Below are 23,808 nucleotides of genomic sequence, written 5' to 3'. Positions count from 1 at the left end.
AAGCATTAACCACATTCTTTATTACTTTGATTGGTGGTAGGCATGGGATTTTATTTGGTGCATGTTTTATTGGAATTTTTTTGTTTGGTTTTGTTTCTTTATCCATGGAATGAGGTCAAAGGAGGAATAAGTCTGAGTTGTTTTTTTTTTTTTGTTTGTTTTTTTTTTTTTAAAGAAAAGGCTAACACAATGATAATATGCTCTCTAAAGCACAGAGCTGGGATGACTGGGTGGCTCAGTTGGTTAAGTGTCTGACTCTTGATCTCAGCTCAGGTCTTGATCTCATGGTCATGAGTTCAAGCCCCACATTGGGCTTTGTGCTGGGTGTGAAGGCTACTTAAAGAAATAAAATAATAAACAAACAAAGAGCAGAGGTGGTCATCAAAGTGTCTATGCCCAAGTTCATCTGGGTAAAGAGAATATCCAGGCAACCAGGTAACTTATTAAGAGTTGCAAATATAGTGCCTAGAGAAAATATATTCTCTAAAGGCAGTTTCTAAAAGTAATAGTAACTCCTCAGGCCCCCAAATTATGATAGTATGTTTTAATTTCAGTAAACAAAGACACTAAAAATCCTTGTGATTATTTAAAAAGCAAAACACCAGCTGAACCTATAAGAAATTGTCTCACAAACATGTTATCAAGATGTGAAGTGTTTGGTTATCAAGTGAAGAAATGAATTAGGGTTATTTGTGATATATTATAGAATGGCTGAAAAGAAAAGAAAATTGGCTGAAATAAAAGAAAGCTGAAACTAAGTACCTTAAAAACAAACAAAAAGCAAGCAACAATAACAAAAAGAAAAAAGGATATCTATGTAGAATACTCTTTTTAAAACCAACACTGAAAACCGTACAGCAAGAAATGTGCTATAAAAAAAATGTGTGAACATAATTAGAGCAGAAAATAAAATATAAAATAAAATGTCCTTTAAATAAAATAGGTTAAGTTGATCTTTGCTTCTCATTAAATTGATGGACTGCAAAGTACCAAAGCTCAGAAATAGGCTTGAAGCAAAACCAGTGAAAAGCAGTTTTATTATTGAGGTGTCTGGGACAGGTTTAATGCCTATTACTGGGAGACGGGTACTCGAGGACGGGTACTGGGTTTTTTTCCCAGTTGTCTGTGACCTAGAGAAAGGTTGGATTTCTGCCCTTGGCTAGGACACACAAGCACCTTTTCTCTACATTTGAATGCCAGCTAGACCCAGACCTGGAGTGGGAAACACAGTTGGGCAGAAACTGAAGAAACATTGTGTCCCTCTTATTGCTGTGTCTTCGTCCATTGTGTGTTTGGTTGTTTGTTTGTTTGTTTTTTCAGTTTAAATTTGGGGTGGTTTGACTTCAGCAATCGTTAAATCACTAATAAACATGTTACTTTATGTAAAGCGCACCAGAAAATGGTGACAACTGTGTGTCATGCTATGAGGATGTAAGAGATTTATCTCAAGTGGCTTAGAAACCGTAATCCAATATTTCTCAGTATGATAGAACCCCACACTTGGGGGTGGCCCATGGTGGGGTGGGGTGGGGGACAGCTATCACTTATGAAAAATGGTAGCAATAGTTCAATGCTTCTGTTTTCATTTGTTTCTTCTGTTTCGCCATTAGCCTTCATTACAGTCCCTTTCCTTAGCTTTTAAAAGTGTACCTTATTGTTTTGTTTTGCTTTTAATCTGTTCCTCATGTGAGCAAAACAAAGAATCCACTCTGGGGCAGAATCTCTGAATGATTCCCGGGGTTCTGAATGGAACTGCTGGGGTGTAATCCCAGGTGAGGGACATCTTCCTGATTAAGAGTTTAGGCCCTTGAACTTCCTTCTGTGTCATAACCTTTGAGTTCCCCTTCGGAGCTTACCTGTGACATACTGTTTTATTCGCTTTAAAGTTTGTTTATATTTAACATTTACGGCATCTTTCAAACCCATGAATGGGAACAGAGATGGATTCATACACATGTACCCAGCCCCTAGCTCAAGAAATTCATTAAAAATACAGTGAAGCTCCCTGTGGATCCCTTCCCCAGTGCATTTTCCACCCCCTGTGCCATAGAGGTAACCACTATCTTGAATTTGGTGTTTATAATTCCCACATTAGCCATTCTCTCTTTTTTTTAGTTTTTTAATGTTTTTATTTACTTTTGAGACAGAGAGAGACAGAGCATGAGTGGGGGAGGGGCAGAGAGAGAGAGGGAGGCACAGAATCTGAAGCAGGCTCCAGGCTCTGAGCTGTCAGCACAGAGCTCGATGTGGGACTCAAACTCAGGAACCATGAGATCACGACCTGAGCCAAAGTTGAACATTTAAACGACTGAGCCACCCAGGCACCCTTCACATTATCCATTCTTTACTGGATGGACATTTAGGTTATCTTTAACTTTTCATTGTTATAAACAAATTTCTCCCCTGGTGTGCCTGTGTGAGTTTTTGTGTATATGTGGCTAGGGGCGGGTCACATCAGTGTTACTAGATATTGCCAAATTGGTCTCCAAAGTTACTGTACCAATTGATAGTCCCACATTCTGTCCCCTTTCTCCACATTCTCAATCATGAAATTTGAAATTTTTGCCAATCTACGTGAATGTGAAATGGCTTCTCATTTGCATTTCCCTGACTACTAATGAAGATACAGGTATAGATATGCCATCTGGGTTTTCTTATTCTGTCAATTGCCTCTTTTATATCTTTTGCCCATTTCTTTATGGATTGTTTATCTTTTTCTTATTTATTTGTAGATATTCTTTATATATTCTGAATGCTTATACTTTGTCTTTTAACTTTGTTTATAGTTACTTTTGAGGTGCAAAGTTGTGGGGTTTTGGGGTGTGATCACATTTGACAATTCTTTTCCTTTCTGTTTTATACTCTTTGTATCTTGAGAAAATATTCCTTAACCTGGGATGAGATTTATTTTTCTATATTTTCATCAAAAAGTTTAGCCTACCTGGAATTGATTTCTACATGTGATGGAAGGTATCATTCCAAGGGTTTTTTCCATATAATATCTATATCAATTAGATTTGCTGTGTAATTAATCACTCTAAAACTCAGTGACTTAAAACAACGACCATTTATTTAATTTATAGTCTTGTGAGGCTGGACTCAGCTGGGCTCCTTCATGTGCCCGTGGTCAGTTGCTAGGTCACTCTGCCACTGGAAGCTGACTGGTTACCCACTGGGGTGGCAGGTATATTGCTACTGAACCAGTTATCTCTCATCATTCAACAGGTGTCCCTGGGCTTCTTCAGTTGGTGGCAGCAGATTGCAAAAGGGGACAAACCCCATTGTGGAACCTTTGTATATCATGGTTGCTAACATCCTATCAGCTAAAGCAAGTTACATGGCCGAGTTCAGACTCTGACTAAGATGGCATTAAAAGTGATATGATAAAGAAACATGAATATGGAGAGAGGAATCATTGCTAGCCATTTTTGCTAGTCAATTTCCCAAAATATCCATTTTCCATTTATGGTATAGTTCATTCTTATCCCAATGATCCATAGTGTCATCTCTGTTATATTATCAAGTTTCCATATATGTATGTGGGCTGTCTCTGTACTCTGCTCTTTCTTAATTTTTTTGAAATAAGTCTTATGTTGGTAGGGAAGTCCTTCTATTTTGTTCTTTTGAAAACACCTTGTCAGTTGCTATAATGTCCTATTGCTGCTATAACAGATTACCACAAATTTGGTGGCTTAAAAACAACATAAATGCATTATCTTATAGCTCTATAGTTCAGAAGTCTGAAATGGGTCTCCCTGGGATAATATCAAAATGCTGGCAGGACTGCGTTCCTTTGTGGAGGCCTTAAAAGAGACTCCTTCTAGCTTCTAGAGGCTTCCCACATTCTTTCTTTTTTTTAAAATTTTTTTTTTCAACGTTTATTTATTTTGGGGACAGAGAGAGACAGAGCATGAACGGGGGAGGGGCAGAGAGAGAGGGAGACACAGAATCAGAAACAGGCTCCAGGCTCTGAGCCATCAGCCCAGAGCCTGACGTGGGGCTCGAGCCCACGGACCGCGAGATCGTGACCTGGCTGAAGTAGGATGCTTAACCGACTGCGCCACCCAGGCGCCCCGAGGCTTCCCACATTCTTGGCAATGTGAACAATATCAGGCCTAAACCTTCTCATGCTACCATCCCTCTGGTTCTCCCTCTTCTACTTTCACTCATAAAGGCACTGGTGATTGCATTGAGCCTACCTACATAATCCAGGATAATATCTATTTTACAGTCAGCTCTTTAGCAACCTTTAAAAATACATATACACACATATATAATATATATAATATATATGTATATATATGTATATGTACATATATGTATATATATGTGTATGTATATATGTGTGTATATATATGTGTGTATATGTATATATGTGTGTATATGTGTGAAGCAGGCTTCACACTCAGCATGGAGCCTAATGTGGGCTCAATCCCATGATGCTGGGATCATGATCTGAGCCAAAATCAAGAGTTGGATGCTTAACCAACCGAGCCACCCAGGCAACTTTAGCATCTTTAGCAACTTTAATTCCCTTTTTGCCATGTAACCAACATACTCACAGGTTCTGGGGATTAGAATGTCTTTAAAGGGCCGTTATTCTGCCTACCAGATCTATTCATGGTCTTTTTTCTACATATTATAGAATCAGTTTATCGCATTCCAGTTTAACACTCATTAGAATTTCAATTGGAATTATATTGAATTTATAGATTAATTTGGATAGAACAATGTCTTTATATTATTGAGTCTTTTTGCCATAAGCATATCTCTCCATTTATTTTATTCTTCTTTAATGTCTTTCAATAAAAATATTTCATTATACTTGCTATATTTATTCCTAAGCACCTAACTTTTTATTGATTTTTTTGCATTTTCTAGTTTTAGGGGGCCACTGTATTAGAATGCAATTAATTTTCGTATGTTGGTCTTAAATGTAACTATTTTACTATACTTTCATATTAATTATAATAATTTATTTATGGATTCTCTTGGATTTCTTTGTAGATAATCATAGAATCAATGAAGGTTTGTTTTTTCTTTTCTTGGTCTTTTATCTTTTCTATTTCTTTTTCTTAGCTTAATGCACTACCTAAGACCTCCAGTACAATATAGATAAGAAGCACTGATAAGTGGCATTTTTGTTTCATTTAACCTGTTAATACAGTGAATTAAGTTGATATACTTTTTCATATTAAATGCTTTATCATTCTTGTGATAAACCTAGCTTGGTCATGATGATGATTTTCTTCTTATACATTGCATAATTCAGTTTGCTATTATTTTTATTTAGACTTTCTATATTTGTGTTTAAGAGTGAGAGTCAACCATTATTTTCATTTCTTGAACTATCCTTATCTAGTGTGGGTATCAAGGTTATACAATCTTTTTTAAAAGTTTTGGGACAGTTTGTATAAAATACATAGGTGTAAATATCTTCATATAAAAAAAATACAGTATGTATCTTTTCCTTGAATGTTTGGGAGAATTCCCCTAAACAGTAGACCAAGATTGGTGCTTCTGGGGAGGAGCCTTTGATAATTTAATTTTTCTTGGATAATTGGTCTGCTTAGTTTTTTTCTTTTTTGGACTTAGTTTTGGTAAATTTTATTTTCTTAGAAAGTTACGTGTTTCATCCACGTATCCATTCAACATACATTTGTTCCAGAGTAACAGATAATCAATTCTAAATCTTTGTTATGTTCCCTTTTAATTTTTTCTTTATGTTCACGTGCCTGTTTATTACTTTTGTTCCTGATCAATCTTGATGGAGATTTGCTTAATTTCATTAGTCTTTTCAGAGAATAAATTTTGTACCCAGGCTCTCTGGAGAAATGGCGACTTCTACACCTGAGCCAAGGAATGTGCAAGAGAAGCTTGGGACATAGTTTAATGTCAGATTTCAGAAAAGCTATTAGAAACTACTAGGGTAATATCAAGAAGAATCTATAGCTAACGTGAAGAGGCTGCCATTGGCCAAGGATGGGATACTTTGAGTTTCAATAATGATAATAATTGAGATGGAGAGAAACTCATAAAATATGTTTAAATACATGAGTTCGTAAATGATATTTTTTAAAGATTTTTTTTTAATTTTTAAGTAATCTCCTCACCCAACATGGAGCTCAGGCTTACAACCCTGAAATCAAGAGTTGCATGCTCCACCAACTGAGCCGCCCATAAATGATATCTTAAAAAATTGGTCAACTTCAGAGAATAATAGAGAACCAATTCATTGTCTTGAAAACTGATTTTAAAAAGAATGGAAGAGAGAATCTAGCATTTATCCTGCCTTTTCTGTATGCACTGTACCACTAGATAACCAAATAGCAGATAAAATAGAATGTCTTTTTATAAAAAGTATTCCAATTAATAAATAAAATGATGGAATTAGAAAGCTAGCACTTTGCAATCCCCAATGAACATATAAAGGCATTAAGTATCAATGTTTTGTGCTAAGATTATGAGAAGAGAGTTAGACACGTGCCTCGTGATGAAAATACACACTGCCACCCATAGCCTTGCCAAAAGGATGGACACTGAGTCTGATCCAGTCTTGGATCCAGCTGCCAATTGGCAAGAAATAGCAAAGAAAGAGGAAAAGTTTGAACCTCACCATGCATTTGCAATAATACAACCCATTCTGTTGGAAAATCTACAGGTCTAATCTACAGGCTTCTTCAACAAGTTCGTCTTATGGAAATAAAAGGGACGAAAAAGGAAATTCTAGATTAAAAGAGACTTAAAGCCTATATCAATGTTTTAATTTTTTTTTTAATTTACTTTTTTAGTAATCTCTACACCCAACATGGGGCTTGAACTCACGACCCCGAGATCAAGAGTTTCATGCTGTTCTGACTGAGCCAGTCAGGCACGTCAATATATCAGTGCTTTTAAATTAGGAAGACTAGGGGCGCCTGGGTGGCGCAGTCGGTTAAGCGTCCGACTTCAGCCAGGTCACGATCTCACGGTCTGTGAGTTCGAGCCCCGCGTCAGGCTCTGGGCTGATGGCTCAGAGCCTGGAGCCTGTTTCCCATTCTGTGTCTCCCTCTCTCTCTGTCCCTCCCCCGTTCATGCTCTGTCTCTCTCTGTCCCAAAAATAAATAAACGTTGAAAAAAAAAATTTAAAAAAAAAAAAAAAATAAATTAGGAAGACTAAACTATAATGTCTAGGGATGCACATTGGGTCATAAAGCTTTTTTTTTCTTTTAAAGGAAGTGATAAGCATAAAAGCCATGGTAGTGGTTAGTTGGTCACTTATGGGTAGAGTTGCCAGATTTAGAAAAACAAAACAGGGCACGCAGGACTCCCAGTTAAATTTGACTTTCAGATAAACAATGAATAATTTTTTAGCACAAGTATGTCCCAATACACTTGTTTATCCAAAAGTCAAGCTTAACTTGGCTTCCTATATTTTATCTGGCAAAATCTTCATTTTATTCAAGATGGTAATGCAGCACTCTTCCCACCTTCCTTGTAGCTGGGGGCCAAAGCAATTTAAATTTTTTTTTTCAACGTTTATTTATTTTTGGGACAGAGAGAGACAGAGCATGAACGGGGGAGGGGCAGAGAGAGAGGGAGACACAGAATCGGAAGCAGGCTCCAGGCTCTGAGCCATCAGCCCAGAGCCTGATGCGGGGCTCAAACTCACGGACCGCGAGATCGTGACCTGGCTGAAGTCGGACGCTTAACCGACTGCGCCACCCAGGCACACCAGGCCAAAGCAATTTAAATGAAGTCAAGGGGCAGGGCTTTGGGGTGGTTCTTCCAGCCTGCAGCAGAGTGGAATTGGGTATGGAAGTCGCACTGTCTTGCAGTGAGCCCGTGCCTTGTACTGTGAACTTCACAAGTTCACAGGATGGTGAGACGGGGCTGGAGGTGGGTATTTCCCCTTCCTCCAGGTCAGTCAGGCTCTGATAAAACCTTAATTGGTTAGCTCGGTTCTCTTGAGGGCAGTCCTCCTGAAGAACAGAATGCTCTACTTTCCCCTTCTCCCTGCCAGAAACATGAGATTTTTTCCCAGTGTTCACTGGGACAACCTGGTAGAGCTCTTGGAGGCAAAACTCACAAAAGTGTGGGTACCCAGCCCCCCAAGCCGGAAGTTTTTAACTCTGACTTACCTGCCCTGAGCCTCCAAAATTTGTCCGTTGCAGTTGAAGTTTTCCTGTGCTAGTACTGGCTCCCACAGAGGTTTCTGTGCTTCTCTGTATCCACCTGTCTGTCTCTCTAATTTTGGAGGCAACGGTTTGCCCCGTGACCTCAGTTCTCTGAAACAATTACGAAGAGTTGTTGGTTTTCAGATCTTTTAGGTTTTTACTTGTAAACAATAGAATGGCTCCTTCCAAGCTCCTTATATGCCAGACTGTAAGCCAGAAGTCTCAGCTGTTTTTTTTTCCCTTACGTTTTTCATTTATTAGAAAAACAGGGTAACATTTAAGAAAATATTTTAAATCCCCGTAAGATGACCTGCCATGTTTTCATTAATTCACATTCTCTTCTAGTCTTTGGTCACATGTATACATGTTTTACTTAGCTATTATCGTTGTAAATACAGAAAGATATTTATTATATGTTTATTTAGCACATGTTAAATGTGGCCCATCATTAGAGTCTTCATAACTGTTTTTTCCGTGTTTGCTTAATATTCCACCTGGTTTATATACATCAATTTTCATACCTTTCTTCATATTGAATACTGTTTGTTTCCAACTTTTAGCTGCTGGGAGTTATTCTTCAATTTGAACTGGCTTCCACTTCTTGAACACTAAGCACTTTACATTTCTAACTGACAGATAACTTATTTACTCAAAGTTCTATAGTGAGTAAATCGTAGCCAGGATTTGAACTCACATATGTTGAAACTCAAAAGCCCGTATTCTTTACTTCCATGGTATGTTGTCATTTCAACTAACTTTTGTTTTGAATGACTTCCTAGGATAAAGTCCCAGAAGTAGACTATAATTCATAATAGAAATTGTCAAACTTTTTTCCCAGTGAGAAATTGCTATTCTTTATCATTTTACTAATTTACCTTACTTCTTTTACAAATTTAATACTTTGGACTAATACTAGTTAATGTCTATTTTGTACATAAATTCAAAGTCTTTTTTTTATGTTTATTTTATTTATTTGGGAGGGGAGGGGCAGAAAGAGAATCTGAAGCAGGCTCCGGCTGTCAGCACAGTGTCTGACCTTCAGCTGGATCTCCAAAGTCAAGAGTTACACGCTTAACCAATCAAGCCACCCAGGCGCCCCCAAGTTCAGAATCTTTCAAAGTGTTTGTTTATGATTGTTTTCTTCTCATTTATATCTGTTCTTGTTCATTGCCTGTTTATGACTGTTGTCTTGATGTTTATATTTTGCATGTAAATTTTAATTTGTCAGTCTGTTTCTTCTGTTGTTTAAACGCCTTCAGGTTTTAGAAAGTGGTTTCATCAAATATCTGATGGCAAATTCTAATTTATGCTAGTTTTCCTATCATTCAAATAGCTCTTGATTTTGAGTTTATTTTTGTATATGGCCTAAGATGTCTAAACTTAATTCCAGGGACGCGTGGGTGTCTCAGTCAGTTAAGTGCCCGACTCTTGATCTCAGCTCAGGTTGTGATCTCAGGGTCATGATCTCAGGGTCATAAGTTCAAGCCCCGTGTTGGGGCTATTTAAAAAAAATAAAAAATAAACTTCATTCCAAATTGTTTGTAAGTCAGTCATCCCAATATCACTTATTCAATCACATGCTTCCCCCCATTGTTTTGAGTTGCATTGGCATAAAAAGAATATAGGCTTTTGCACAAAATCAGTTTGGGTTAAATCCTGACTCTGGGTCTTGATCCCCTTCAAGTTTAGGAGTAAGCTCTTTCCTAAGAAGAGCTAGACTGTTCCCCTCTGCTTTGTCCCCAGTGCTCAGGAATGTAGCACCAACTATCATGGCAGAGTCAGAAACCTCCCCATCCAACTCCACCCTTCCATCAACCCCAAAGAGCCCTGAGCTTGGAGGAGATGCAGCTGTGGCTGAGCCGGTACCTTTACCAGAGGGAAGAAGGCACACGAGTAACTACTGATCTGATCAAAGCGGAAGCAAACAAAACTACTCAGGGCCTCCAGGAAGTGAGACAAAGGTGGAGATACTAACCATTTCTCTACACCTCTACCATACCGTGGATGGAGAAGACAACCGACTTAGTGAATAGGCTGGAAAGTCCGTTACTCTTGATTGTGTACTGTGCTCTAGCTGAATACCGTGAGCGCCTGCCCATACTGTGGGGTCGCCTGCATGTTCCCACCACGTTTGTGTCAGGAGAATGTTCTATAGGTACTCAGAACGGATCACATTTGGACCTGTTTGCCTGCTTTGTGCTGTTTCTCTCTTGGTGATCTTGACTGTGCCTTCCGCGCGATGTAATAACTTCTGGTTTCTCCTTAGGCAAAAGTAGACTTCAGCATGTTTTCTTTAGTGCTGTGTCTTACTTTAGCTTTGTTTGTTGTTTGTTTCATACTTCCTACTGTTATTTATTTTCAGTGTTTCCAGATTTTTTAAAGTTTATATATTTATTTTGAGAGAGAGAGCGAGAGAGCGAGCACAAGCAGGGGAGGGACAGAGAGAGACAGAGAGAGAGAATACCAAGCAAGACTCTGCAGTGTGAGTACAGAGCCCAACACAGGGCTCGAAGTCACTCAACCATAAGATCACAACCTGAGCCGAAATCGAGAGTCAGCTGCTTAATTGACTGAGCCACCGAGGCACCCCTCCAGATCATTTTATTAAGGATTGTTCTTTTGCCTTGGGGAGTGTGGTTCCCTGGCTGTGGTGCCCATTCCATTGTTCTTCATTGTCTGCATCCAGGGCATTTCCACCATCGTCGTGGTTCTGTGATTTGGATTTTCACTCCTGAACACTGGTAGGTAAGAGCACAGGGGTGATGGACTTACAGTGATGTTTCACCCACTCCACCCTTAGACATGTTGTGTCCATACACTTAATAATCACGAAGAGTCTTGGGGCACCTCAGTGCTCAGTCAGTTAAGCATCCAACTTCTGCTCAGGTCATGTTCTTGCAGTTCATGGGTTCGAGCCCCACATCTGCTTCAGAGCCTGCTTCGGATTCTGTCTCCCTCTCTCTCTCTGCCCCTCCTCTGCTCATGCTCTCTTTCTCCCTCTCTATCAAAAATAAATAAACACTAAAAAAAATTTTTTTTAATCACAAAGAGTCTTTACATTGCCCTCATTTCTGAGCACATCTTCCCTGAAAAATTGGACCTGAGGTTTTGGGACATCATATTTTCCTTGCACTGGTTGTATTACTTCTGGATGTCCAGCCTTCAGGTCCTCATTATCTAGAAGGTGGTTCTTCTGATGGTTCTTCTGAAGGTGGTTCCTCTAGTTGAAGGTAGTCCAGCAAAGAAATGAAGGAAAAATTTCCCAAAGACTTTGAAAAATAATTCTTTGCTGACATTCACTGAGACCCATTTTGGGGAAATTGATGATTCATTCTTAGAGGATGAAGAAGGTAAAGCCTAACTGGAAGCTATAAATATTCCAGAAGAGCAAAGTGGCTGCAAGTGACCCCATCATTCTTTTCTCTGAAGACTGACTGGCAGTGGAAGAAGCCTTCTCTGTGCTTATTTATTTATTTATTTATTTACGTATTCATTCATTCATTCATTCATTCATCTATTTATTTATTTATTATTTTAATTTATATCCTAGTTAGCATATAGTGCAACAATGATTTCAGGAGTAGAATCCAGTGATTCATTCCCTCCATATAACACCCAGTGTTCATCCCAATAAGTGTCCTCCTTAATGCCTCTTGCCCATTTAGCCCATCCCCCCAGCCACAACCGTCCAGCAACCCTCAGCTTGTTCTCTGTATTTATAGAGTCTCTTATGTTTTGTCCCCCTCCCTGTTTTTATATTATTTTTGCTTCCCTTCCCTTATGTTCATCTGTTTTGTCTCTTAAATTCCACATGTGAGTGAAGTCATATGATATTTGTCTCTGACTAATTTCACTTAGCGTATTACGCTCTAGTTCCATCCATGTAGTTGCAAATAGCAAGATTTCATTCTTTTTGATTGCCGAGTAATACTCCTTTGTATATATAAACCACATCTTCTTTATCCATTCATCCATCAATGGACACTTGGGCTCTTTCCATACTTTGGCTATTGTTGATAGGGCTGCTATAAACATGGGGGTGCATGTGTCCCTTCGAAACAGCACACCTGTATCCCGTGGATCAATGCCTAGTAGTGCAATTGCTGGGTCGTAGGGTAGTTCTATTTTTAGTTTTTTGAGGAACCTCCATACTGTTTTCCGGAGTGGCTGGACCAGTTTGCGTTCCCACCAGCAGTGTAAGAGGGTTCGAGTTTCTCCACATCCTCGCCAACCTCTGTTGTTGCCTGAGTTGTTAATTTTAGTCATCCTGACAAGTATGAGGTGGTATCTCATTGTGGTTTTGATTTGTATTTTCCTAATGATAAGTGATGTTGAGCATTTTTTCATGTGTTTGTTAGCCATCTGGATGTCTTCTCTGGAGAAGTGTCTATTCATGTCTTTTGCCCATTTCTTCACTGGATTATTTGGTTTTGGGGTATTGAGTTTGATAAGTTCTTTATAGATTTTGGGTACAAACCCTTTCATTTTTGCTTTTGTTTCCCTTGCTTCCAGAGACATGTTGAGTAAGAAGTTGCTGTGGCTAAAATCAGAGATGTTTTTGCCTGCTTTCTCCTCGAGGATTTTGATGGCTTCCTGTCTTACATTTAGGTCTTTCATCCATTTTGAATTTATTTTTGTGTCTAGTGTAAGAAAGCAGTCCATGTTCATTTTTCTGCATGTCGCTGTCCAGTTTTCCCACCACCACTTGCTGAAGAGACTGTCTTTATTCCATTGGATATTCTTTCCTGCTTTGTCAAAGGTTAGTTGGCCATATGTTTATGGGCCTATTTCTGGTTCTCTATTCTATTCCATTGATATAAGTGTCTGTTTTTGTTCCAGGACATACTGTCTTGATGATTACAGCTTTGTAATACGTCCTGAAGTCCGGGATTGTGATGCCTCCAGCTTTGGTTTTCTTTTTCAAGATTGCTTTGGCTATTCAGGTCTTTTCTGGTTCCATACAAATTTTAAGATTGTTCGTTCGAGCTCTGTGAAGAATGCTGGTGTTATTTTGATAGGGACTGCATTGAATATGTAGACCACTTTGGGTAGTATCAACCTTTTAACAATATTCTTACAATGTATGAACATGGAATATTTTTCCTTTTTTGTGCGTCTTCTTCAATTTCTTTCATAAGCTTTCTATAGTTTTCAGTGTATACATTTTTCACTTCTTTGGTTAGGTTTATTCCTAGGTATTTTATGGGTTTTGGTGTAGTTGTAAATGGGATCAATTCCTTGATTTCTCTTTCAGCTGCTTCATTATTGCTGCATAGAAATGCAACCGATTTCTGTGCATTGATTTTTATATCCTGTGACTTTGCAGAATTTATGGATCAGTTCTAGCAGTTTTTTGGTGGAATCTTTTGGGTTTTCCATATAGAGTATCATGTCATCTGTGAGGAGTGAAAGTTTGACCTCCTCCTGGCCGATTTGGATGCCTTTTATTTCTTTGTGTTGTCTGATTGCTGAGGCTAAGACTTCCAATACTATGTTGAATAACAGTGGCGAGAGTGGACATCCCTGTCGTGTTCCTGACCTTAGGGTGTGCTCTTTCCTTTGTTATTAGTCTCAGACCACAAAGTCTCTGGACCCAGTTTGAGACTTACATCGTCAGTGGTTCAATTTTGACCCCTAAGGATTTCTGCTATGTTTTTGAGACGGAAACTGATATGTTTTTGCAGAATATAGGAGATTTTTCAGATTACCTATTTATTTATAAGTGTATAATTTAAATGTATAAATGTATTAACTATTTATATAACAAAATATTTATCTATTGTCTGGGTTTTAGTCTTTTAAAGTCAGGAGCTTTAGGGTGCCACCTGGGTGGCTCAGTCGGTTAAGTGTCCAACTTTGGCTCAGGTCATGATCTCATGGTCCATGAGTTTGAGCCCTGCATCGGGCTCTGTGCTGACAGCTCAGAGCCTGCTTGAGATTCTCTCTGTCTCTCCCTCTCTCTTCTCTCTCTCTCTCTCTCTCTCTCTCTCTCTCTCTCAATTCCCCTCCCCCACTTTTGTGCATGCTCTCTTTCTCTCTCTCTCTCAAAATAAATAAATAAACTTTAAAAAATCAGGAACTTTAAACAAATGAAAACCAGCAACAACCTGGTTCTACAATGATGTTTCTGTTAAGGCTAAGGACAAGCACTGAATCCTTTCATTGACATGGACCCAGATTGTTTGGGGGAAGTTTTCCCCCTTAGTTTGAGTGTTAAATACTTTGCCACTTATTTTCATTAAATATGGTGGAAACACTTTGGAATCTGCCCCAATTCTATCAGCCCTGTTGAGGAGGCACTCAGGAAATAAAGGTTCTGAATCATGTCTTGACATGAGGGAAATCTAGGAATCAGAACATATGTTCTGTGTGCCTTTACCTTCTAGCCCAGTGGGTTTCCAGGTATGACTGCATGCCAGGAACATCAGCATCAGCATCACCTAGGAATTTGTTAGAAAATGCACATTCTGGGGCCCTGTCCCAGACCTGATGAATCAAAACTTCTAGGCACGGGGTCCAGGGATCTGTGTGGGCAAGCCCTCCAGGTGACTGAAGGGATGCTCACGTTTGAGAACCACTGCTTTGGTCTGACCCCCCAGATTCTCCCTTGGGAGTGCTACTTGGAATCTGTTTCTGCTGCGGCTAAATTGAACACTACCCAGTGGTCTTTGAACGTTTGACTGATAAATTGCCCCAGTTCTTCAACATGTGCCAGAAGGGCTGGACCAGGAGTCAGGAGACTTGGTTTCCAGTCTGTTCTCACTACTAACTAGTGCTGGAGTTTTCCCTCACCGTGAAAATAGAATTTTACCATTTCACTTCCACTGCTTTCTGCGATAGGAAGATAAAATGAAATAATGGATGGTGAAAATGATTCGAAAATGTTAGCATGTAACATGTAAAAGTCAGTGTGGCGTTGATACAAAATTTTGTTCCCCTAGAACCCTTAACTCAGCTAGATTTCCGCCATTCATTGTGCTGCCTGTCACGGTGTGGCTGGGCTGTGTCACTGCATATCCAGTCACATCCTATGAAGTGCACCACTGTAAGGTAAGAGATGGTAACAAATTTAGGACTTGTGAATACAGTCCTAAATTAGGTCCTGGAAGCATAGCAAATAAAAAAAGTTTTCATGAAGCCCACATCTTGGAAAACCTCTTTTACAGTGGGAAGCAGAAAAAAAATAAAAATGAGAAGGAAAGCAGGAAAAACACCATCCACTTACTACACAAGGATCACTTTGCTATTGTGCGACTTAAGAGCGAACCAACGTGGGCCAGTGATCCTCCGTTTGTCCACATGGTGGCAGCAGCGAACCTGTAGATTCCATCTCCGCAGGGGCTCTTTCTGTCCACGCAAGAAAAAGAAAGCACCTTCTTACATTAAATACCCGGGGCGTTTCAGGGAGAAGTATTATTTGACTTAAATTATGAAGACAATTTCCCATTTGAGGAAAAGAGAGAGGACTTATAGTTAGATTCAAGTGTCACAATCCTTTGATTGCTCATTTGGTGTCCTAAGGTAAACTACTGTAGTCAATGGAACAGAAATAGGCCCTAATCAAAGGCCTGGTCCAAAGTTACACTTCTGTATGTCACTCTCTTTTTTTTTTTTTAAGATCATAGGTGGAATTTCAAAAAAAAAAATGAAATCGCAACTTACCAGTTCAATTCAGAGGACCGGGTAATTTACTCACTGTTTGGAGTTCAGCCTTGAATCTTGACACCATCATCACTTGCCACCCACAAGTGTATTATTTACACTTGACATTTCCTACTGAGACATCAAAAGTGTCGTCGGTGGATAGGTTTGCATGAAACTGTCCAAGCTAAAACCATCGTGGGGCATCTTATTCCAGGGGCCAGTCCCAGGCGAGCTCACAACTAGCATCAGCAGAGGGGGGAACCAGAAAATAGGCGGCTTTCTAGGAAATAAAAGGTCTATTTTGGGATTTCTTTAAATTCAGATTATGTAAATTAGGTGGAGATTGGACATTATTTCTCCTTCTGTAAAAGAATCCAGGCAAGGATATCATAAACTTCATAAGTTTAAAACTATCTGGAACTTTACAGTGACTTAGGGGGCATCCTGCCAGATATGCACAGGAACGTATAGTGTGCTGGTTCCTTACTGACTTAGCGGCTCTCTCAGCTTTGTTCCACAGGATGTGACATTTCCTTTGCTGACTTTTCCTGCCTCCTTTCCCAGTCATGGGACTGTTCTTCTCCCTGACAAGGCAGGCATGACAGGATCTTTTATTAAAATGATCCATAGTTCTATATATACATTTTTAAATGTATATACCTGCCTCTGAAATTATCTTATTAAGAGTACCTTAATAACAATCCTTTCATTTTATTGCAAAAGATACTATTGTACTAGTATGGCCAGGAAGGAAATACAGCTAATTATCAAGATGAATCACTTAGCAGAGTGGAAAAAAAAAGTTTGCATGTGTAAAAATAACCAGTGAGTGATATGTTACCAAATTTCCACAAAATAGCTTTCCGTGTAATTTAGACTTTGATTTCTTTTTCTCAGAGACCACAGGAACCTTCCTGACCAGGATTAGTGTCAGAGGAACATTTTTCATGATGAAATGAGATGCTGGGGCTTCTCTGGGGCAGTTAAAAGGTCAGGATGCTTGCTTAGAGATGTCACTCCAGCAAAGCTCTCCCCACCCCGTCAACAACTTCCTGTCTCCCAGATCATTCCTATTGGCATACTGTACGGACTCTGGCTTTTCCTCTGCATGAAGTGGGGAGGCATTGGAAGATTTTGAGCAGAGGAGTGTCAGGACTGACTTAGGCTTTAACCGGATCTCACGGGCTGTTCTAGAAGGGGGAGAATGGAAGCAGACAGGGCAACTGCCTGGCATTGTGAGAGACCGGGGACGGGGCCTGTGATTTTTCTCTGACTTCACTTTTTGCTGTCTTCCTCTGCCCTGGGCTCCAGCCCACTGTTCTCCTTGCTGGTTTCTTGAACCCTCTCAGCAAGTTTCCACTCAGGCCTTGTTGACCTAGCTGTCCTCTCTGCCTGGAACATTTCCCCCAGGCATCCACATGCCCTCCTCCCTCACCTTTGGCAGACCTCACCTCACTGAGACCTTTCCTGACCATACTATTTAAAATTGTCCCCCACCCAGGCCAGACCCTCGCTGCCCCCTTCCCTGTCTTTATTTCCCCTTTGCACATACCGCGTAAGGCATCCTCAGTGTTTATTTGATTGTGGTCAGTCTCCCCATACATCCTGAGTGGGGCTGCTTGAGGAAGGGCCGGGCTTGTTCATGGCTGTACCCCCGACACCTATACCTGCGTCTGGCTCACAGTTTGATGTCTCTTGGATGTCTGAAGGGAGCATCCTCCCCACTGTGCTGTTTCCTGGCAGTGAGACTCAGGGCACCCTGTAAGCCCGAGCCCCCACATCAGAGGGTTGTGGTGAGCTGAGTGGATGAAGCAGGGTGTGGGGGCACACAGTCACCCAGACGGGGCCTTCGTGTCAGGCCTTCCTGCAGTTTTAGCTCGCCTGTCAAATGCCCTCCGATGGAAGAGGGTGTGTGTGTACCTTTTCAGACTGAGCACACGCCTGTACTCACGGCTGTTTATCGTCCGGGTCCTGGCCAGCTCTAGAACTACATCTATGGCTGGGTTTCCAAGAGCCCCAGGACTTCCGGAAGCTTCTTGTTCCCAGGGAGCCCCAACACCCCAGCCCACCTGTGCTTTCTGTGGTGAACCAGCACCTGGTAACCACCGGAAACCAGATCTGGATGCTGTCCTGCCCCATTAAAACTGCCCCCCTCTCCTACCCACTGTGCCCTGCAGAGTCCCTATCTTGGGCCTTGTTGGTTTTCTTGAGACATTTGTGTAGTGCCAAATAAAGAGGGAAAGCCAGCATTTGCAAATTTGGTTAAACCGGCTGCTATTTCACCACACATCGGGACGGGCAAACTGTGGTACCTATTTTTATCATAATTACTCATTCTCTCCTACCTCATTAAGCTTGCTTCTCTCAAGCATGAATACCTGGTGAAATCTGCCTAACCTCTTATTATCACCCACCTTTGTTCACACACAAGTGATTGCCATTTACAGCCCTCCTGCCAAGCACCTTTTGTAAATAATCTACATTTTACTTTCTCAAAATAGAAAGAAATGTAATATGTTGCTGGTTCCATAGTTTTCTTGTTTTACCATTTTGCAAGTCCTGACACTTAAACTAATGTCCTCTGTCCCCAAGTAAATGGGTGACACACAGCTCTTCGTTGAGAAAGGGGATACCGTGACCACCTTGCTGGGCCCCAGGAACTCCTGAGCTGGCTCCACCGGGCACGGGTTCACACAACTCTCCCCTCCCCCGGCCTCGGTTTCCCCACCTCTGAGTGAGGCCAGCATCTACTGCTTGAGAAATACCGGGAATGTGTCTTTGACGATGAAAGTTTCTCCCCCAAACCCATTCCCCATTATCATCATTCTGAAACCAGAGGGAGCGGAAACTAGATTTTGACCGTTAAAATTATCCCGTGCTCGTCTTCAGAGGCAAAATTCAGATAAGAAACCTTATCAATTATACTTTTGTTTCTACTCAGAATCTCATGACTGCTTGCTCAAAGGCTCCTTGTTCTAATCTCAGAACATCGTTCAGGGTCCCAGATGAATGGCAACAAGTCCTGGGGTTGGGTATCTGGATGGTGCACTTAGTCCCTGGGACAGGAAGTAACAGTGTGTGAGACAAGGCCGTGGGATGAGGCCTGCTCGGCCCGACAAGTGTTTGGTTTTGCAAGGATTCAGACTGAGCCTCCCGAGTCCTTGTTCTGCTGCTGAAAATACTTATGGTTACTTTTGTTTCTGGAACTATTAAGAGAAAAATGAAAGGAAGTTTGCAGCCTGGAAAGTTTGGTTTTAAAATGCAAACACAGGAGTTATGAGTCAGACTTGGACAGGGCGTCGTTGTCTTTTTAAAAAGCAGCAGTAGGATTCCTTGATTTGTCTTTGTCACCTCGATGTTTAATCTGGATTCCTGGACACTTGGTCAGCCCCAGCGCATCTCCACAGAGCAAGTGGCCTGGCCTTGGCACACCCCCTGGTAAATCTGTGTGTCAGGCGAGGGGCTTCAGCTGGGAGGCCAGGCTGGTTTTCAAGGAAGAATTGGAATATTCACTCTAACACGGTAACACATAACTATTGGGAATAAAAACTCCTAGTCTTGGGAAAAAAAGGCACACAGAAGTGTCAGTGTAAGTGACATAATTTACTTCTAATTGCTTATGGTAGGGCCTACATAGCTGGGTGTACGTCCTAGAAAATCCTCTTACGTTTTCTAGAAAATCCTCGTATATTTTCTAGACGGTTGCATTTTATCACTGCAAAAGGATTTTATTTCCAAACGATTATGCTTTTGAGCACGAGTGGTGGAATCGCAGAGACAGAGGTTGAGAAGGTGATGATTCCCAAATTCAAGGAGGAGAAACAAAACGCTTTGATTGGGAGCCCTCTTTTTACCTATCCATAACCAAGAGTAGACACTGGCACGTAAGTAGAAGTCAGCAGCTTCTCTGCACCAAATAAAGAATGTCGTGCTAAGAAGGACTTACCCTTTATATTCATTACTGACCAAAGAAATGCAGGGAGAATTTTAATCCATCAGAGTTTTGTAGCTAGGAAAGCCGAGCTGTATTATCGGGATCGCAACAATCAGAGCTGGCGTGGATGGTTGACACGTTTGTGTGTGTGGAGGGCAGGTGGTGGGATGTGGAATATGCCACCGAATTATATAAAATAATCATGGTAGTTATTCTTGCCTAAAACTTAGGTACGTACGTGGCTAGAAAGGCGAGTAGTGACACAATGCCGTCTTGCTGAACGCTGGGGAAGAAAATCATGGCAAACATCGGGTCTGTTTTGGAAACATTCTAAAACCAGACTAACACAGCGAGCCATTTTAAACGTAGCTTGCTACGTGTTTGGAGAGAAACACAGACCCTTTTATTAGGAACATGAAACAAATCTTTGAGTTGCAGTATCACGGCGGGTAGGTTTAATTGCTGAGATTAATAAGTCACAGCTGCAAAAGTTACATTCTTGGCAGGATTCTTTATTCAGCTGTTTTCCCCTTGCCTCCTTACGTTCCAGATTTATGGTCTGCATTATGTCTGGAGCCGGCAGTCAGCTTGCTCTTTTCCTCTTCGGCTGCTACGTGGTTGCCCTGGGAGTCCACACCGAGGAACCACGCGTGGCCCAGCACTCTGAGGCTGAACACTACGTGGCTGCTGTGTACGAGCACCAGTCAATCTTCACTCCCAGCCCTCTAGCACTCGTGGGCCGCAAGCAGGCCTTGGACCTAATGAACCAGAACCTCGACATCTATGAACAGCAAGTAATGACCGCAGCCCAAAAGGCAAGAAACACTCCTGGGTTAGCCCGCGCCCCCCCCCCCCCCCCCAGCTTGTCTAGCAGAACAGGGCGAATTGCTCTCTGGCTCTCCGTCAATGGCTCCCGCAGCCCTTCTGGAAAATTAGTCCAGCTGGTAAAGTGGAGCTGAACTAGTCAGGTGGCTGGGGTCTCGCTGCTCAGTGGTCCACGGACCAGTGGCATCAGCAGCCCTCTGGAGCCTGTGAGAAATGCAGGATCTGGGGCCCGCCCGGACCTGCTGAATCAATCAACATCATAGCAAGATCCCCAGGTGCTGCTTTTCCCCTCATGTCTGAGGAGCCCAGAGCTCAGTCCCTGGTTCTCAAAACTGGCCGTGCAGAGGGAGTGCCCAGCCAGTCGTAAACTAAGTGGGTGCTTGTATGCCATACCCGCAGAGGCAGATGGGGTGTGGATTGAGCACTGGGAGTTCTAAGGCTCCCCAGTGGATTCTGATGTGCAGAAAATTCTAGAAACTTCCAGGCATGAGGGTCTCTCCTGCTCTCTGAGGCATTCAAAATAGTAAGCATCTACAGAACTGCTGTTTTCCACCTTCAGTCTATTTGGGGCTCATTTCTCGTCTCTGTTCCAGACCATGAACAGTATGAGACCTCAGTCCAGACAGAACGGAGGTGGACAGAGGGAGGTCTTTGCCAGCCTTTGTGAAGGCTTCCTGCTTGGCCTGCATTTCCCACTTCTGCCAGGAAGGGTGGGGCAGAGGGGCAGTGTCCGTGCCAGACGTGACCATAACAAAATGCCCTGTTGGGAAACCCATAACCAAAGGGAAATTTGGACTTTCACCTGGTGTGTGGTGACCAAGCCCAGTCATGTGAGGAAGCCCTGCTCTGCCTTGACAGGAGGTACACTCCACGTGAGCAAAACTTCCCTGTGCCGGTGAGTCTGGAGGGCAGGACAGTTCGGGCCAGCAGGTCCTGCTCCAAAATAGTTCCTATCTCTGTTCAGGGTACTCAGGATTGCCTGGACGGCCACTAGCTATTGCTGCATTTTAAAATTCTACCTCATTACATGTGTATGTGTATATATGCATATATAAAATTATAGGCTACCTTTTAGAGATATACATATATATAGGGGCGCCTGGGTGGCTTAGTAGGTTCAGCATCTGACTTCGGCTCAGGTCATGATCTCGAGGTTCGGGAGTTCAAGCCCTGCATCGGGCTCTGTGCTGACAGCTTGGAGCCTGGAGCCTGTTTCAGACTCTGTGTCTCCCTCTCTCTCTGCCCCTCCCCTGCTCACTCTCTGTCTCTCTCAAAAATAAACATTAAAAAAATTAAAACAATATACACATATATAAGGCTAATATTGGAAGAGAGTTTAAGACCTTGTCCAGCTTCTTCTGATGGGTGATGCTCCTCTCTCGTTCAAAGCCCCACATCCAGTCTCTCCTTGAACACCTTCTGTGGCCCAGAACGCACTGTCTGATGAGAGCGCGGGAGCTTCTGGCAAGGTTTGCCTTTCAGTGAACAACAGTTTGCCTCCCGGCAACTGCCACCCGTTCTGTCCTCTTAGCTAAACAGAACAGACCGAGGAACTGACCATGGCGGGTTGTCTTCCACAGGAGGACAGCCGTCATGCCCCCCCCCCCCCCCCAAACCCAGCATCTCTTCTCCAGGCTGTATGTCCCTTTTACAAAGATTTCCCAGATGATCTCTGTGCCCAGAGCCGTAGGAAAGTCTCCGTATTCAAGGGCAGAGTGGAGGAGATGTAGCACCGTTCTCATTCGAGACTTTGTCCCCAGAAAGCTGTTGGCAGCCACATCTCACTGTGGATTCATAAGGCATTTGCTGCCAACTCACACTCCCGAGTCTTCTTCCCACACACAGACACACGTGCCACTCTTGCCACCCGGTACTTACAAGGTTAACTTCTTTAACCTGAACACACGACTTCACATTTATGCTGTTACATCTCATCATTCCAGCCTGTTCGGCTATTTGGGGATCTTTACTGACATCCTGCATATCAGTTACCTTCACGTCATTCACACATTTGATACACACCTCATTTATGTTTACGCTGAAGTCAGTGTAAAAAAATCCCAGGCTGTGCCCTTAGACCTCCTGATGACACAGATCCACTCGAGACCATTCTGTGCACAGAGGTGTTTGCTTGCATGGTGCTGAAATGCGAGCCATCCCTCGCTTCTCCATCCTGTCCACAAGACCATTCTAAGAGGTTGGGCAGAGGCCATGCTGAACTCCGGAGACTGTGACGGTGGTATTCCCCTGCCTTCCAATAACCTGCCCCCAAAGGAAACCTGTAACATGTTTTTGTTGAGCCCATGCTGCCTGCAAGTCATCATTCCTTCTCTGTTTGTGGTCCAAGAGAACAGATTGTTTATCTGATCATTTCTTAGTGCTTACAGATCTCTCGGCTTCCCTGCATGGTTTTATGCGTTCAAGCAACTTCTATGACAAATTGATGCCAAGCATGTGTCAGAATTTTAGATCAAACTTGCTGGAAGGCAAGGGTTCCTGAACTAGCCAACTGAAGTATTTCTCTCTTGGTAGAGATATTTATAGGGAAGAAAAGGACTCCAACTTAAAGATATTAGCTGGTCCATCAACTGGGTTGGCAACCTTAATTCCTCAGGAGTTCTTGACCTCATTGAAGTCTCTCCGAAAACTCCTCATTTATCAGGGATGCTAATTGCTTTCTAGATGGATTGATAGTCACATTAGATCCAGCGTTCTACCCTGGCTCAGGTTGGTTCCTCTTCTTATTCCTAGAAAATATGTATTTAGGAAATGCAATTTAACTTCAGTATTAATCTAATATGTATACATAACATAAATGGTATTGTCCATAGGAAACCATTCAACACTCTTGGGGAAAGTTTTGTTTTTAATAAAGGAAAACATTTGTCCAAGTATAATTTTCAAAAAGTTAAAACATGACTCCTGGGGTGCCTGAGTGGCTCAGCTGGTTGGGCGTCCAGCTTTGGCTCGGGTCATGATCTCACCATTTTTGGGTTCGAGCCTTGTGTCGGGCTCTGTGCTGACAGCTGAAAGCCTGGAGCCTGCTTCAGATTCTGTGTCTCCCTCTCTCTCTGCCCCTCCCCCGCTTGCACTCTGTGCCTCTCTCTCTCAAAAATAAATAAAAACGTAAAAAAAATTTTAAAACCTCTTACACAAATATAGAATGAACATGTGCCAAAACTGTCATTTAACTCACTGATCTAATGAAGAAATCAGTCAGATGGTAAACCTGGCTCAAAAGAGCATCGG

General features: G+C 41.9%; 1 protein-coding gene across 1 annotated transcript in view; it reads left to right on the top strand.

Moving 5' to 3' along the window:
- BTD (biotinidase) overlaps positions 1-23,808 on the top strand; it is a 30,445-nt gene that overhangs the window by 2,238 nt on the left and 4,399 nt on the right. Inside the window, exon 3 of the mRNA XM_030329007.1 lies at positions 20,285-20,549. Within this exon, the coding sequence (XP_030184867.1) occupies positions 20,285-20,549 (265 nt within the window). The remainder of the gene's footprint in view (positions 1-20,284; positions 20,550-23,808) is intronic.

The sequence above is a fragment of the Lynx canadensis genome, chromosome C2, assembly GCF_007474595.2.
Source record: "Lynx canadensis isolate LIC74 chromosome C2, mLynCan4.pri.v2, whole genome shotgun sequence".
In the NCBI taxonomy this organism is placed as follows: domain Eukaryota; kingdom Metazoa; phylum Chordata; class Mammalia; order Carnivora; family Felidae; genus Lynx; species Lynx canadensis.
Note: the sequence above shows the minus strand (reverse complement) of the source record. Positions and strands in the feature narration are given on the sequence as shown.